General features: G+C 41.0%; 1 protein-coding gene across 6 annotated transcripts in view; it reads left to right on the forward strand.

The window, feature by feature from the left end:
- Positions 1-17646, forward strand: part of TMCO3 (transmembrane and coiled-coil domains 3) — a 49190-nt gene that overhangs the window by 8160 nt on the left and 23384 nt on the right. For all 6 annotated transcript variants that reach the window (XM_059685183.1, XM_059685182.1, XM_059685187.1 and 3 more), the window contains 5 exons: positions 636-815; positions 2793-2984; positions 4446-4574; positions 11924-12016; positions 15310-15496. In XM_059685183.1, coding sequence (XP_059541166.1) covers positions 636-815; positions 2793-2984; positions 4446-4574; positions 11924-12016; positions 15310-15496 — 781 coding nt within the window. The remainder of the gene's footprint in view (positions 1-635; positions 816-2792; positions 2985-4445; positions 4575-11923; positions 12017-15309; positions 15497-17646) is intronic.

Raw genomic sequence — 17646 nt, forward strand, 5'->3', positions numbered from 1 at the left:
TATTTTGTGGAAGAGCCACACTCAGGGGACCAAAGAGCCGCATGTGGCTCACAAGCCACAGTTTGCCGACCACTGCCATAAACTGATGTGGAAATAAATATATTTGTAACTGCAGTCAACATTTTGAGTTTCTAACAAGAATTCGTTTCTGTGTGAAAGTTGACTTTCTTCAAGGATTTTGATGAAGTATACTTTTAAAACGAGAAGAAACTATTACTGTGCCAGATGTGATATTTATTACGTAATCTCTTATAGCCATCACTTAAGCCATGTATTAGGTGCCAGGCACTTAAAATATATAAAATATAATTTCATCTTCATAGAAAGACTATGGTATTATTACATAGCTTAAAAAGTAGAGAAGATGCAGATTTATTAAACTTTCTTTACCAAAGTATGGCATTTTGGGTAGAAATACAGTCATACGCCACATAACAGTGTGCCCTTCAGTGACGGACTGAATATAGGATGGCGGTCCTTGACTTTCCCTAATTGACGGGAGCTAGAATAATACACTTATGAGCAGGAATATTGGATAGAGTGTGTTGGTGTGGTTGGACCAGGTACCTGAATCGAAGTGATATTCTGGTTTATTTTTTAATAAACTCCATTCTTTATTTCTTACAAATGAATAGGAAGAGACAGAATATGTGGAACTTCTGGCAGCAGAAAAACATCAAGTTGAAGCCCTTAAAAATATGCAACATCAAAACAAAAGTTTATCCATGCTTGATGAAATTCTTGAAGATGTAAGAAAGGCAGCTGACCGTTTAGAGGAGGAAATAGAAGAACACGCTTTTGATGACAATAAATCAGTAAGTAGCATTCCAGAACCACTTCCTCTTCACTTGCTAAGACCGAGCTGCTTACTGAAAGGATGTGTTATTGAAATGGTTTGCATGTATATGTTTAGTGTAGATCGAAAACAAAACTAAAACATAAAAATAATTTGGCTTGGTGCTGCAGAAGTATATCAGTTATCCTTTATTTGCTTATGTTTTGTCAGTCCCCCCTCAGTGGCTCATCTTTGTTTCCCAGTTGTGCCCTCAGGAGGATTGGGACTGGTTTCAAGAAGGCTTGCTCTGGACAGTTGGGTTTCAATGCTGACTGGCCAGAGGAGCAATAAACTATAGGAAATGATCTGCATATCAGGAGCAAGATTTTAGACTGCTCACTGTTACATGTTCAGGATTCTTTGGGGGAATAAATGAGATTAGTGTTGAAAATAGACTCAGAAATGGGTTAGGTAATAAAAAGGAAAACAAACCAAAAACCACACAAAAACCCAACAAATTAGAACAAGCTCAGAGAAAAAAGGTGGGAGAATGAAAATTGAGTGAAAGGAATGGGGTGTTTTTAAAACTCTAATTACGGGATGGAGGAGAACTCATAAGTATTTTAAGGGCTATGAATTTTTGAAAGAATATGCCCTTGAAAGTAAAACACTCGTTCCCTTTAATCACTGCTCCCTGAACACTCTGATCTCCTAGGGCCGTGGTCGGCAAAGCGCGGCTCGCAAGCCACATGCAGCTCTTTGGCCCCTTGAGTGTAGCTCTTCCACAAAATACCACATGCGGGTGTGCACGTACAGTGCGATTGAAACTTCGTGGCCCATGCGCAGAAGTTGGTTTGTGGAAAAGCCGGTATTTTGTGGAAGAGCCACACTCATGTGGCCAAAGAGCCGCGTGTGGCTCGCGAGCCGCAGTTTGCCGAGCCGCAGTTTGCCGACCACTGTCCTAGGGCATCAGGATTCCCCTACACACACCCCCCCCTCAACCACCACCAAACAGCTCTCAAGTTCTGACTCTACCTGCGCTTAGCACAGGCCCCACAGATAAGGGCTCAGTCCAAGACTGTCCCCTCAATGTCAAACACCAATCCCAAGTCCCAGGTTGTCACCTTGGAAGATCCCACAACCCTCCTCCACGAGTTCCATAATTTGCTAGAGCAGTTCACAGAACTCAGGAAAGCAGTTTACTTACTAGATTGCCAGTTAAAGGATACAGTTCAGGAAGAGGCAGATGGAAGAGGTGCATGGGGCAAGGTGTGAGGAAAGAGTATAGCACTCCCATGCCCTCTGAACCCGGTCTTGAAGGATATTCAAGGAAGCTTCATTATGTAGGTTTGTGATTAATTCAGTCTCCAGCCCCTCTCCCCTCTTGGAGGTCTGGGGAGGGCTGAAAGGTCAACCCTCTCATCATATGCTTAGTTCCTCTGATGACCAGCTCAGTCCTGTGGTTATCTAAGGGCTTTTCAAATAGCACCTCACAAATATAAACTCAGGTAAGGTTGCTAGGGCTTGTGCTTAATAATAAGATACTTCTTTCATCTCACTCGGGAGCTATCTCAGGAACCAAGGACAAAGGACCGAATATAACAAGAGATGTTCCCATCGCTCATTATCACTTAGACAATTACATGGGTTTGGGGAGCTATAAGCCAGGAAAGGGGATAAAGACCTATGGGGCAGGCAAAAGTGGGTCTACAGTTCATATGGCAAAAGTCATGCAGGTTATGATTATGATAATACAAGAATAAACTGTTTCATGGACTCACAACTGTAAACCTACTTTTGCCTACCCCTGTATTTTTACACATCACAATGTCACCCGCAGAATTAGGTAAAGAAAAATTTTCAAATGAATGCTAATGAACATTTATTGATCTTTCTTCACATTTGACAAAATTCTAAAAACATAACTATTATTCTTCTGCGTAGAATTTATTCTCTAGATATTGAACTTGAAAACATTTTATTGGTTTTCATTTCATAATACTGGTTATTCTTACAGGTCAAAGGGGTCAATTTTGAGGCAGTTCTGAGGGTGGAAGAAGAAGAGGCCAACTCCAAGCAAAATCTTACTAAGCGGGAAGTGGAAGATGACTTAGGTCTTAGCATGCTGATTGACTCCCAGAACAACCAGTATATTTTGACCAAGCCCAGAGATTCAACAATCCCACGTGCAGATCACCACTTCATAAAGGTAGCCTGTCTGTCTGCTTGCTCTCTTCTCAAAATCATATGCTGGGCTTAATTTCCACAACTCCCCTCCCAGCTCCTGGTATACATGGCAAATAAGATCGAGCTCTATATTCTGAGCATTATATTAGGGTATGCAGCCTTCTTCCTAGTAGAGAGAGTCTACTAGAATTCCTTATGTTTTCTGTGATTTAAAACTTTTAATTTTTTTTTCCCCCAAAAGAATATTAGTAAAGCATTTTAATGTTTAAAATGAAAATTAATTTTGCTTTGGAGGGTTTGGAAGACTTTTTGAGTTATATAATGGGATTAAATCTTCAGCTATCTAAAAATGATATTCACTAAAATAGAACCTTCTTATGAAGCAGAGTTTTGGCTAAGGTATTGCATATGGCTTTCTTTAGACCGGGAGGAGGGGTTGCAGTGTGAGAACTGTCTCCTCCACCGGTGACTGGCATTCCAGACTGAGTTAGGTGCAGACCTCTGAACTCTAAGAAAACCATTCTAGAATACAGAATTATGTACAGGCTTGAAGTTGATGGTGTTATGGTTCAGGATCACTGTTTGGATTTGGACAGAAGTGGGGAGTAGATATGAGTGACATGGTTCAGCCTGCTCAGGGAAGGCTGGCAGAGTCTAGATAAACTGTCAGGTCTCTAGCAGAGCTCCCTGGCACAGGAAAAGAAACCCAGGCAAATAACCTACTTAGAGATGGTGTCAACACAGACAGGCTGAGAGGAAGATGGGGCTACTGTGAGGAGCAGACCCCGGTTTTAATAGACTTGAATCATTAGGTAAAACTCAGCAGATTATATTGCCTTCCTTGGTTATGGCTGAAATAGCAACTGGGGAGGGCTGAGTCTGCAAAATGAACACATTAGTGCCTCTGAATGGGTGCGGTCTCCACTATAAGTTACTCTTGTTCTTACCTTTGTAGGTAATACATAATTTCTGGGGAAATATTTTGAGACTATATGACTATTCTGCTCCTTGTCAAACTTTCACCAGTAGTTGTATTTAGCACCCACTGATGATTCTTGCCTAAATCAATTACAACTATGATGGTTATATTGACTTTATGTGGTGGGAAAACCAATGGAGAAGGTAAGTAGTTAAACTAGGACACCAGCTCTGAAGATTTCCCAGACTAGAAGACTAAATAGAGTGCTAATGCTCAGAATTCTTAGAATACTATTACAGGATTTAAGCAAAACAGACAAATTTTGCTATAATTGCTAGACCATTAGGAGCTAACCTCATCTACTCCTAGAATACATTCTGCATGTTTTCAACTTCTCTATAGTACACTGTAGTAGTAAAAATTCCCTCCCTTAGTTTCATCATCTGTCCTTTATTCTCATTCAGTGAAATCATGATACTATCCCAGCCTGCTTTCTCCATTAACCAGCCTTTCTTGACAACTATTATCTTAAGTTTTTGTATTTCTTGTTTATTCTTGCATTAGGACATTGTTACCATAGGAATGTTATCTTTACCCTGTGGCTGGCTATGCACAACAATAGGATTGCCTACAATGTTTGGTTATATTATTTGTGGTGTACTTCTGGGACCTTCAGGACTAAATAGTATTAAGGTAAGAACACAATTTAACCATTGCAGTATCTGTTTAACAGTACATAAGAAACATCCATGAAAACATTCATAAAAAGTTTTGAACTTGAATTAATGAAGATAACAATTTCTTATAAATCATATTCAAGAAGATGCCCTTTAAAGTTTCATAAGAAAGCTCTAAACCAGGGGTGGGCAAACTTTTTGACTCGAGGGCCACAATGGGTTCTTAAACTGGACCGGAGGGCCGGAACAAAAGCATGGATGGAGTGTTTGTGTGAACTAATATAAATTCAAAGTAAACATCATTACATAAAAGGGTACGGTCTTTTTTTTTTTATTTCAATAGTTTTATTCATTTCAAACATTTTAACAAGAATGTAAACACTAATTATTATAATTTGAAACTTCAAAAAATGGAGGAATCATAGCACAATAACATACCTTATATTGAAGATGGCAAAGGCAAAATAAAATTGCCTAACAAAGGAAAGGTACAAAAGCCTTTCAAATTAAACTTAAATATAATAAAATAATTTAAAACTAAAACAAATAGAAAAGAACAAAATGTGTAAACAGTAAATTAAACATTTTCTTTAGTGCAACTTCCAAATTATGCCCGGGACGTAGATGTAGATGGCAATGTAGACTGGGTTGAAAGGTTTTTGGTCTTTAAAGCATCAACTTCAGTGGGAACAGTGTTGTTGGTCTCCTTTTTTAGCCAATGCATCGAAGTCTGGGAGTTAGTTTTGTTGTGGCTATTCTCAGGATAGATCTGAGGTGTTCATCAGTTAAGCTGGATCTGTGAGGGGCTTTGTTGATGTTCATGACGCTAAATGTCTGCTCACAAACATAGGTAGACCCAAACAGCACCAGTATCTTCTGTGCCATCCTCCGGATGTTTGGAAAAGTGGCTTCATTAAGTGAAGCATAAAAGTCTCTTAGTTCAAGAGAGCTGAATTTCTCCTTTAGGACAAAGTCAAACTGAAGATCGATGAGTTCCAGTTGTACCTCTTCTGGTGCTGTTTCAGGGTTTTGTGACAAAGGACAGGCCACCAGTTGAAGTGACTGGTCAATTTTTTCAACATCAGAAAACCGACAACAGAATTCTGCATGCAGGTCATCCAGTGATTTGCTGTATTTCTTCACGTTTTGGATGGTCTCCTTCTGTGTGGCTAGTGTGGCAAAATGAGTGAAGACTTTGTCTGAAATTTGTCTGGAAAAGAAAATCAGCTTCGATTTAAAGGCTTTCACATTAGTGTACATGTCATGTACATACTGATCTTTTCCCTGTAGCTTCACATTTAGCTCATTCAAATGTGAAAATATATCTACAGCAAATACAAAGTCACACAGTCAATTCTTGTCACTCAGCTCAGTAAATTCATCAGACTTCCCCTTTAATTTCAAAAATGCACCAATCTCTTCTTTGAGCTCCCACACTCGTTGGAAAACTTTGCCCAAACTCAACCAGCGGACACAAGAGTGGTAAAGTAAGTCATGGTGATCCGCATCAGTTTCCTCCAGAAACTTAATAAACTGACAGTGCTGAAGTCCCTTTGCTCAAATGAAATTAACAAGCTTTACGACTGTATTAACAACATGATTAAGTTGTAATATAGATTTGCACAATGATTCCTGGTGAATATTACAGTGAAGAAAAATAACATCTTGGTTAGGGTTCTCCTCTTTCACTTTATCCTGAATTCTTTTTAGCAGTCCAACATTTTTTCCAGTTAAATTTGGAGATCCATCTGTTGTGACATTAGCAAGTTTACTCCATGGTAGCTTCATTTTCTCGATGACAGTAGACACCCGGTCATACAAGTCCTCTCCCCTTGTTTTTCCTTTCAGTGGCTCCATGGCTAAAAACTCCTCCGTAATTTCAAAATTGTCACTAATCCCTCGGATAAAAATTAAGAGCTGAGCAGTGTCCTTTACGTCATTACTTTCATCCAATGCTAGTGAATAAAACTTAAAGAACTCTGCCTTACTATTTAACTTGCTGGCCAAGTCTTCATCAATCAGTTCCACTCTATGAGTCACTGTCCTGCGCAATAAGCTGAGTTTTTCAAACTTTCCTTTGCTCTCTGGACACAAGAGACCTTCTGTCTATCATACATTCTTTCAAAAACTCGCCTTCACAGAGAGGTTTGCTAGCTTTTGCTAATTTGAATGATAGCATAAAACTTGCTTTGGTAGTTGTCTCTTGAATTGCAGTTTGTCTGTGAAAGACATTTTGCTGAGCCTGTAATTTAGCCATCAACCTCTTTGCAGTAGCCTCCTGTTCTTGAGGTGACTGCTTGCTAGCATAGTTGCCATGCTTTGTGGCAAAGTGACGGCTGAGATTGTACTCTTTGAAGACTGCAAGTGTTTCCTGGCATATTAGACATACCGGCATTGATCAGACTTCGGTGAAAAAATATTTTGTTGTCCACTCCCTCTTAAACACTCGGCATTCACTGTCCACTTTCCTTTTCTTTGGTCCACTCATGTTTAATATTGGGCTAAAACCAACAGTACTGTTCTCTCATTAAATTCTTTACTAAAATAAGACAGTAAAGTATAAAAACAAGTGATTAAATTTGCTCTACTATAACATTTTTGGTCTTCTAAAAAATATATATATAACAAAATCATCTGAAAAAGTTCAGACATGGGACAGAGGCACACCCTGACCATAGAGAACAACCCCTTTCCTCCATAGGAAACCTGTGTATCTTTCACACAGGCCCTTTGTTTATGGTAACACACATAGCTGCACATTGCTGTGTCTTCCAGACACACTTGTATGGGAGGTGCTAGGGCAGTGCAAAACATGGGTAACCAGTAGTTACCACTAGCACTTCCGTTACTGGCAAAAAACAGCCGCAGTGCACATAGTGTGAAAGAGCCCATTATCAATGTCAGATTGCATCCACTGGACTCTATAAAAACAACCAAGTGCCACTTTTAAATGCCCATTGCAACAGTTTTTCTTATTAAAAGCTGGAAATGGCAGAATATTTATATATATACCCCTACTGTGACAGCCTGGCAGAGCATTACAAAGGAGAAAACCCAGCATCTGGTGATGTCCATAAGGACAAGACTTCAGGCTGTCATTACCAGGAAAGGGTTTCATCCAAGTATTAGATATGAACATTTGATTTTCAGTTTTTCATTTGTCCAATTACTTCTGAAACCCTGAAATTAAGCGATTTTGTAATAAAATCTTTAGTTCACATTTCTATACAATCTTTTTGTTCAACCCACTGAATTAGGGTTCGTTCCCACTAGCCGTGCTGCTGTTGCAGTGTGGTGCAGTACTGCAATGCAGCGCAGCTAGGGTTAATGCAGGGTACACAGGTTTCCATCATGTTTGCGTTGATGCTAATGTGCAGTGGTGCATGTTAACACAAATGCCCTGTTGCACGCATTTTTACAGCTGAAAGTCTTTGTTGTTTTATTAACAAGTCATTGTGATGTACAGAATGTGGGAACAGGAAAAAATTGTGTTTGAGTAGAGCTCTTAATCTTACCTCAGAAAGGCTTTGATACTGTGCTTTCCAGGGGCGTGTCTCCCGACATCACCACGATAACGTGTCTAGGCATTCCCAGGGTGATGTCGGGAGACACGTCCGCGGGCATTACAAGGAGCCTCTGGAAGATTGAGAGGTTGTTCCTTCTACTGAATGGGCGGATAGAAGGCTGTGGCCGTGTTTCCTGACATTGCCATGTTAACACTGCTGCTGGTGAAGGAGCGGAGGGGAGAGCAAGAGAACCCTCCGCTCTTTCGGCTCCACGGGCCGGATAGAACAGCCGAAAGGGCTGGATCCGGCCCGCGGGCCGTAGTTTGCCCACGGCTGCTCTAAACCATAAGAAAGTAATTTTGTTTGTTAATGAATAGCGTAACTTGACTAGAGAAAATAACCCTGATCATGTCTTTAAATTATATTAGTCTTAAAGATTCTATTTCCAGTAGTTGATGGACTAGATTATTCAGAGACTGAAAGCAACTAAAAATGCTAGATTAAATGTATTTTTTAAAATTCTTAGTACATTGAAAACTGATAAAGTAATGAGGAATTCTTAACCATAAATGTAGGGTATTGTGAGAACCCCGAGAGACAATGAGGCACTGAGGCTGCTTTTGCTAGAGGCTGTTTGCTGAACAAATTGAAGTGAGCATCATCTTACATTGACAGCATTTTTTTACAGAAAGGAGGTTCCCAGCATTTGGGGGGTTTCAAAATTTCTCACTTAAATACTCACAATTTGGACAAAATGGGAAGAGTGCGCCAAGAATAGGTGCCGTGAGCCCACACAGAAGGAACAATATAGGACGGTGGAAAATAGGCAACAGAATTTGCAGGCCTCACTGACACTTCCCAGTTGGACAGAATAGGAGTAGGCAAATGGGGGAGCGTTGAGGAATGCTCCACTTGCAGCCTCATTTCCTTCTGCTGATTCAGACATCTGCATCAAGTCAAAAGGACCTCTGCGATTTACTCCAACCAGAAAACAGCAGAAGAGGGTGCAAAGAAATCATCACACCAAACTAATTATTTTTATTTATTTACTTATTTTAATATATTTTTACTGATTTCAGAGAGGAAGGGAGAGGGAGAGAGAGATAGAAACATCAATGAGAATCACTGATCAGCTGCCTTCTGCACACCCCCTTCTGGGATTGAGCCCACAACCCGTGCATGTGTCCTTGACCGGAATTGAACCCGGGACCCTTCAGTCTGCAGGCCGACACTCTATCCCAGTGATGGCGAACCTTTTGAGCTCAGCGGGCCAGCATTTTGAAAAACCCTAACTTAACTCTGGTGCCGTGTCACATATAGAAATTTTTTGATATTTGCAACCATAGTAAAACAAAGACTTATATTTTTGATATTTATTTTATATATTTAAATGCCATTTAACAAAGAAAAATCAACCAAAAAATTGGAGTTCGCGCGTCACCTCATAGGTTCGCCATCACTGCTCTATCCACTAAGCCAAACCAGCTAAAGCAGCGGTCGTCAACCTTTCAGACCTCACAGACCACCAGTGGTCCATGGAACACTGATTGGCAACCGCTGAGCTAGAGCACATCAAACTAATCTTAACAGTGGGTAAGATTAGCCCGGTGAGAAGTTGTGCTCAACTGCTCCAAGCTAAAAGCCTGGAACCTTAGTGAGTGGTGGGATAGCGAACCAATGTGGGAGTGCCCTCATGGACTGGGCTCAGCTTGGCAGGGTGGTCTCTGGGAAGAATGGTTTTAATTTAACTTTTTGAATAGGTAATGTTCACATGATTGAAAACAATAAAAAGCTGTAAGTGAAAAAACTCTTCCTGTTCATGTCACATCCCTCTCTTTCCAGAGGATTTGCAAGCAATCACAAACACAGCTGTTTTCTCCTCCCCCCGCCCCCCTTAACAGCAAAGATAGCTCATAAGCAAAGAATTAAGGCTAAATAGCTAAGTAGATACAACTGGATACTATAATTCTTAATAAATCAGATATACCATGGAAAAATAATGTAATTACAGTAGTCCAAGATAAAAATGCAAGAACACACTAGTCAAAAATGGGAGGTGGGTAAGAGGAAGTATAGTTGTACTAAAATATGTATCTTTTCCTAGGAGGAAGTTGATATGCTTTCATTTATTAAGTTGAGAAGTGTAGGTTTAAATATGTTACTTTGAAGTCATAGGTTACAGCCTGATTTTTAAAAGGGATGAAAAATAAAATTAAAAATAGCAGTCAGGAAGCATAAAAATCAGAAGACATTAAAGATGTTAGAAAAGGATGTTATAACAATAAATGTAAATAGAAAAAACTATCCTATTAAAAGATTTGCAGATAATATGGAGGAGAGTATAATAAAGATTAAGTCAAAACAAAGTGCTAGAGAGGATGTGGAGAAAAAGAAACCCTCATGCACTGCTGGTGGGAATGCAGACTGGTGCAGCCACTGTGGAGAACAGTATGAAGTTTCCTCAAAAAACTAAAAATGGAACTCCCATTTGACCCAGTGATCCCACTTCTAGGAATATATCCCAAAAAACTAGAAACACCAATCAGAAAGGATATATGCACCCCTATGTTCACAGCAGCACAATTTACCATAGCTAAGATTTGGAAACAGCCCATCAGCAGATGAGTGGATTAGAAAACTGTGGTACAGCTACACAATGGAATACTACACTGCTCTAAAAAAAGAAGGAATTCTTACCCTTTGCAACAGCATGGATGAACCTGGAGAGCATTATGCTAAGTGAAATAAGCCAGTCAGAGAAAGATAAATATCATATGATCTCACTCATTTGTGGACTATAATGAGCAACATAAACTGATGAAAAAAACAGATCCAGAGACAGAGAAACATTGCTCAGACAGTCAAACCTCAAAGGGAAGGTAGGGGAGGGTGGGGGTAAGGGGAAGAGATCAACCAAAGGACTTGTATGCATGCATATAAGCCTAACCAATGGTCACAGACACCAGGGGGATGAGGGCTTGAGTCGGGGGGGGGGGCAATGGGGGGATAAGGACACATATGTAATACCTTAATAAAGAAAAAAAAAGCAACGAAGAAATTAAAATTGAAAGGAGGAGAGATGCCAATAAAGAAAGCAAGATTCATAATGTTAATAGCTGACAAACTGAGTAAGTGTGCTGGGGTCAGGACAGCATACAGATGCATGAGAGCCTGTACTTATTTTCAAATGTTCAGGGAACATTTAAAAAAAATGAACAATGAAAATCTCAAATGTAAATACATAATATAAATAGTACCAAATGTAGTATAAACAAAATTATCTACTATAGTAGTGGAATAACATTAAAAATAAGTAGCAAATGAAGGACCAAAACAAATATAGAACCTAAGAACACCGTATATCAAAACCTGTGGGATATGACCAAATGTGGCACTCAGGAAAAAATTCACACACTTAGTCACGCTGAAACCCAATGAGAGTGAACCACTGAATTACTTCATCCTTAAACTCAGGTTTAATGCCTCCCCATTCCCCAAAGAAAGCTAAAGAAAGGAACTAATGAAGATAACAGATCAGCAGTTAATGAACTTTAAAACAGGTGAATTCATGAGCTAGTTCTTAGAAAATAAAACGATTCCTCCAGCTAATCAAGAAAAAAAAAAGGAAAAAACCCCCACTATAATCTGGAAGTCCAGGTTATCTCAGAGGAAATTCAAAGACTTACTTGTTTTAAAAATATACTTATTTGGGGATAGTCCCTATGTTCTGGTAAATATACTAAATGTGTTAAATATGTTAAATCATATGTTTTGAAAATTTTACAAGATGTTCTGGTAAATATACTAAATGTGTTAAATATGTTAAATCATATGTTTTGAAAATTTTCTTGTTTTTCAGTCTATTGTGCAAGTGGAGACATTAGGAGAATTTGGTGTGTTTTTCACTCTTTTTCTTGTTGGCTTAGAATTTTCCCCAGAAAAGCTGAGAAAGGTAAGGATTTATCAATCTGTGTTATTGCCCCCAATTTAACATAATATGGTTTTGGTTTATTTACTGTTCACATTTGTTCATGACTTGGCTGTCATTTTGCTGACCTCTCTTCCCATTTGTCTCCTTAGTTCATCCTATTTTTCTTTCACCTTGGTTTCTTTGGCCTCATTTTTTTCTATTGAAAGCTCCATTTGTCCATCTACAGATTATGGTATCACACAGAACAGTTGCACTGACTGCCCTAAAAATCCCCTGTACTCCACCTCTTCATCTGTCCTCCCCACTAATATCTAGCAACTGAATATGTGACGTTGGGCAGTGTTCTTTGTGCCTTGTGAGCTGGGGTCTGTAATGTCCCTTCAACTCTGACGTGGATCCTCACTTACCAGTCCCCAAGTCCCCCGTGTAGCAGCCCTGAAACTTGACATGCACCAGGAATGCGTCCTATCCCTTTCTAGGCCCATGGGCTCGGATTGCAGAAGACTTATATCTTCTTAATCAACTACATTATTAATTGACACATTTCTTTTCATTTCTCAGATATAAGTAACTGGCAAAATGCTAGAGCACCTGAAGTGACTAGTGTAGTCGTTCTCACTTGACAGCGCTTCTGCTGTGTGGGTTGATTACCCAGGTGTTCCTGTCAAGGTAGAAAATTATTGAATAGGGTTTTCGAAATAATAATTGCTGGAAGGGCCCTCCGAGGTCTTCGGTGAAATCTCCTAAAGGCCTGACTAGAAACTATTCAAAAACATGGAAGTCTGAAAACGACTTATTTCTTGTCGCTGAGGAAAGGTGTGGTCTTTCTGTTCTGTCCACTGGTACTATTGGTTGAGTCATTTATTTGTAAGTCATCATCCATTGTCTTACTTCATTCTTCTAGCTTCACTTAAACTGTTCTCTTAGCTTTATATCATAATAGTTCACCAGCTTTCGTCTCTCTAAATAAGTTGTAAAATAATGGAGACAAGAGTTGTATTTTGTTCTCTTTTATTCCTTATTTGTTGTCTCAACAAACATTTGTTGGGTGTGATGTTCCAGACCTTTGGTAGCTTCTATGTATAATGCAGTGTATACAGTCAACATGGTCCCTGCCCTTTGGGGAGTTGTGAACGGAAGTCCTAGGAAAAGAAAGAGGAAGAAGAACTGGAGAGGGCAGTTTAGGCTGATGTGTGCATCTGGGTACACAGGGAGCAGGGTCTTGGCTGAGAGGTTTCTTGTCAGTGCTTCTTAGACTCTGATGTCCGAGGAGTGGCCTGGGGCTCTTGCTGACCTAGAGCTACAGATGTGGGTAGCCTGAGGACCTGCATTTCTGTGAGGGCAGGGTCCCACATTGGACAGGAAGTTTCTGAAGGATGCTCCCTTGGGTCTTTTCTGTCGTTCCCTCCATACCTTGCTTCTCAGGCTAAATAGATTCAAATCCTCTAGACCAGCGGTTCTCAACCTGTGGGTCGTGACCCTTTTGGGGGTTGAATGACCCATTCACAGGGGTCGCCTAAGACCATCGGAAAACACATATATAATTACCTATTGTTTTTGTGATTAATCACTATGCTTTAGTTATGTTCAATTTGTAACAATGAAATTGGGGGTCACCACAACATGAGGAGCTGTATTAAAGGGTCACGGCATTAGGAAGGTTGAGGACCACTGCTCTAGACCAAGGTGTAGCAAGACTCCTGACAATAAGGTTCGCTCTGGACCTCAGAAATTATTTAGTCTCACTTTTCTCTACAGATGTGGAAACTAAAGAAGAGAGATTGTTACCTATTCAAGGTGCACAGCCAGTTAGTGACAGGTTCAAGCCTGAACTCCAGGTGTCCCGTGTGGGCAGGAATACTCTAACTGAGGGCTAACACTACTTACAGAAGGGGCTGCTAATTCCTGTGAACCCTAAAGTCCAACATGCTTGGCCTCCTTAGCTGCTGCAGCTGGCTGTGTGGGTCTGCTCTGGTCCTTCATTGCTCCTTAGCTGTAATATACAGGAAGAGGAAGAATGATTCGAAAGAGATTCGCTTTATGATAACATCACTGCCAAATATAAGAAGTCAAGAACATGAAATGTGAACTATTGAGGAACAGCCATTGTGGGGTAACTTGTGTCTTTCTGGAAGGAGAGAGTGGGGCCTGGGGGACCAGAGTCACATGGCAGAAGATAGATTTGGCTCTGCGTGGAGGGCCGAGCACTCAGTTGAGTGCGCACTCAGTTCAGTCACCTCTTTTGGTCTCCCTCCATTGGGACCTTATGGAGTTGGGAGGCCCCTGTAATTGATTTCCCGAACAGGTGGGCCAGCAGGCTGGCAGCGGTCATGGCTGTGGTGAGGCCAGGGTTGGCTTCTGCTTGTTTGGCCGCAGCAGGAAATCAATACCAGCCTAGGAAGAGCTTCCCAGCTGCCCTGATTCCCAAAGAAAATGTCGTTGGTTTTGCAAGTATTGCTTTAACCAAGAACCAGAAAAAGCTAACACTATCTAGGGCACCCAACGGTGAGGAGATGTGTGGAGACACAGCCAAGGTTGGCCAGCTGGTGGGGCCTCAGCGTTTGCCTTTGACTTCACTGTTCTAGAGCTGCTCTCAGCCGTGCCTCTCCTGCCCCGTTCCTCTGGGCCTCCATGAGCTCTTTGAGTAGAGGGCCTGGATGAGGGAATCAGTTTTAATTGGGAGGGTGCACTGAGGAGAACAAAAGTCCTTTAACGTAGAATAGGATGAGTTTCAGGTTAATTTCTTTTGTTAATATGTAATATTCACACCTGTCTAAATATCAGACAGCTTTTATTATGTTGTCTCTTCAACCAGATTGAAAACCCCACAGGGTTAGAATCAAACCTGATTTCTTCACATTATCTATCATGTTTAGTGCAGTGTTAAGTGCATACCAAGGTGTCTATTCAATTTGTGATTGATTATCAGGCCATGCTGCCTGGGTTTATGTCCTCACATTGTCTTCCATGGTACCTGGTTAAATCACCTAACCTCTGTGGTCTGGTGTTTTCATCTAGAAATGGGGGAGACAATGATATCTACCTCTGAGATGTGTTCTGAGGATTAAGTTATGTGCACACAGATATGTATATACACAGAGACATGTTTGTTTAGTTCCTGTAACAATGCCGAGACCTGGGGAGATCTTATGTTAGTTTTTACTGTCTCTGTTGTGTTAACATTACGATGTTGGATTGGTGCTGATGTATCTACTGCAAAATTTCAGGCCTGCCCCATTACTGGGCAGTATGTATGTATGTGCTCCGCATAATGCTAGTCACTAAACTGTATAAATAAATGTGTTCTCTTTAAGGTGTGGAAGATATCCTTACAAGGACCATGTTATATGACACTATTGATGATTGCATTTGGCTTATTATGGGGACACCTTTTACAGATCAGACCCACTCAGAGCGTTTTCATTTCTACTTGTTTGTCCTTATCAAGCACACCCTTAGTGTCCAGATTCCTCGTGGGCAGTGCCCGGGGTGAAAAAGAAGGTAGGTGATGACCTCTTCTAAATATGTGTTGAAGCAGTACATATTTAATTGACTTGAATCCACTCTGAAGGCCTGTGAGTAAAACTTGCAACTCTTACTCCCTCCTTGGGGCTTTCCTAATAGTTATGGACATTCCCTTGTGAATTGTTGTCCCTGTAATCTCAGCTTCTCCAAACCTCCATTTGATTAAGAAAAAATGTCTTTTTATATGCTCACAAATTTAGAGTAGTTTGAGCAGCATTTTAGAGAAAGGAATCTACATTGAGAAATGTGCTGTGGGATTGATGGGTTAAAGAGATGAGTGTGCTGCACCAAACCTGAAACTGCCCGGCTCCAAAATTCTAATTAGCTGTGCTTATTGCCTACACTACTGCCGACTGGTGGCGTTGCATGCAGCCTAAAAAACAGTGTGATTGATGTACATTGCTTTGATTCTGGCAAGGTTGGGAATTGATGTATAAAGGAGGTATATTTTATACCTTCTATAAAATATATGAGGTACTTTGGTAACTAAAGGTACTTTCACCTCTTATACTTTGGTGTTAGTGTCATCTATGTGTATGAAACGCTTGCATCTCTGTCATTACTGTGTATAGTGAAGTCAGACTTGATTGGACGTTAGGAATGAATGTTCTGAGGTGTTGCTCGGTGACACTGTCTTTCGTGCAGTTAAACTTTGACAGCATTGACACTTATTACATCATGTTTATTCATTATGGTAATTTTCACTGTTTTGCTCTTATTTTGTAAGTCAGTAAAAAATAGGGTTCAGATGTCATAGTACCTTCACACTGATACTTGCCCTGTAGCAACACAGAGATGAAAGGGAAAACATGGAGAGAGAACACCAGAGCGGTGTGCCTGGCCTCTGCAGTAAGCAGAGCTGGCCAAGGGCCCGGGGCTCTGCGTCACAAGGGGCTGCAAGGACCATACTCACTCTTTTTTCTTTTTTTAATATGTTTGTATTGATTTCAGAGAGAGGAAGGGAGAGGGAGAGAGAGATAGAAATATTGATGAGAGAGAAACAGTGATAGGCTACCTCATGCATGCCCCCTACTGGGAATCCAGCCCGCAGCAACCGGGGCATGTGCCCTGACCGGGAATCAAACCGGTGACCTCCTGTTGCATGGGATAACGCTCATCCAACTGAGCCACACTGGCCAGGCCACACTCACTCGTGACATCAGGGGCTTCCCACTGGTGAGAGGAGGCTGGAAAAAACTATCTGGTCCCTTCTGCCGATTTGTGGGCCATGGGTGCAGCCTTCCTGCTAGCAACTAGACTAGCTGTCACCACCTTGGTGGTCTCATTTATTCCCAGTGCCCCTGTGGCCTGGTGTTTAGAACCTTCCCTCACAGGACAAAGTGACAAAAGGAGGTGAAGGGAACACCAGTAATGAAGTAGGAAAATAAGAGGAACTCCTATTATAACCTATTCTATGTAATAAAAGGCTAATATGCAAATCAACCAAACGGCAGAATGATCGGTTGCTATGACGTGCACTGACCACCAGGGGGCAGATGCTCAACACCAGAGCTTCCCCCTGGTGGTCAGTGCGCTCCCACAGGGGGAAAGCCACTCAGCCAGAAGCTGGGCTCACAGCTGGCGAGCGCAGTAGTGGTGGCAGCACTAGGGTGTCCAACTGATGGCTTAGTCCCGCTCCCCCCATCAGTTGGACATCCCCCAAGGGCTCCCAGACTACGAGAGGGTGCAGGCTGGGCTGAGGGAACCCCCCCCCCCACACACACACACACCGAGTGCACAAATTTTGTGCACCGGGCCTCTAGTGCACTATAATACTAGTACCTATTTGTGGGGAAATCTAATAGTCTTTAAAATAATCATGTTTGAAACACTCAAACATAAATTTAAAAAAACACGATTTTTTTTAATCTTTTTTTTTTTAAAGAAAACATAAAAAGTTCCAAAGCCAAGAACTGTTGATTGAAAATGGAGACATTTGAGGCCTATGTGAAGTATTGAGTTCCCCAAAGCTGCATCATTTTCTTTCCAGAGAAGTTGTATAGTTCCTTCAGCCAGTGCTGGTTACTACTTTCCTGTTCTGTCCATATGAGTCAGTATTTCTATACCAAATCTGCATTAGTCTCAAAGGGAAGGGATCTTCAGTGTGGTGGTGATGGTGAGTTTGA

Source organism: Myotis daubentonii, chromosome 2, assembly GCF_963259705.1.
Source record: "Myotis daubentonii chromosome 2, mMyoDau2.1, whole genome shotgun sequence".
NCBI lineage: Eukaryota > Metazoa > Chordata > Mammalia > Chiroptera > Vespertilionidae > Myotis > Myotis daubentonii.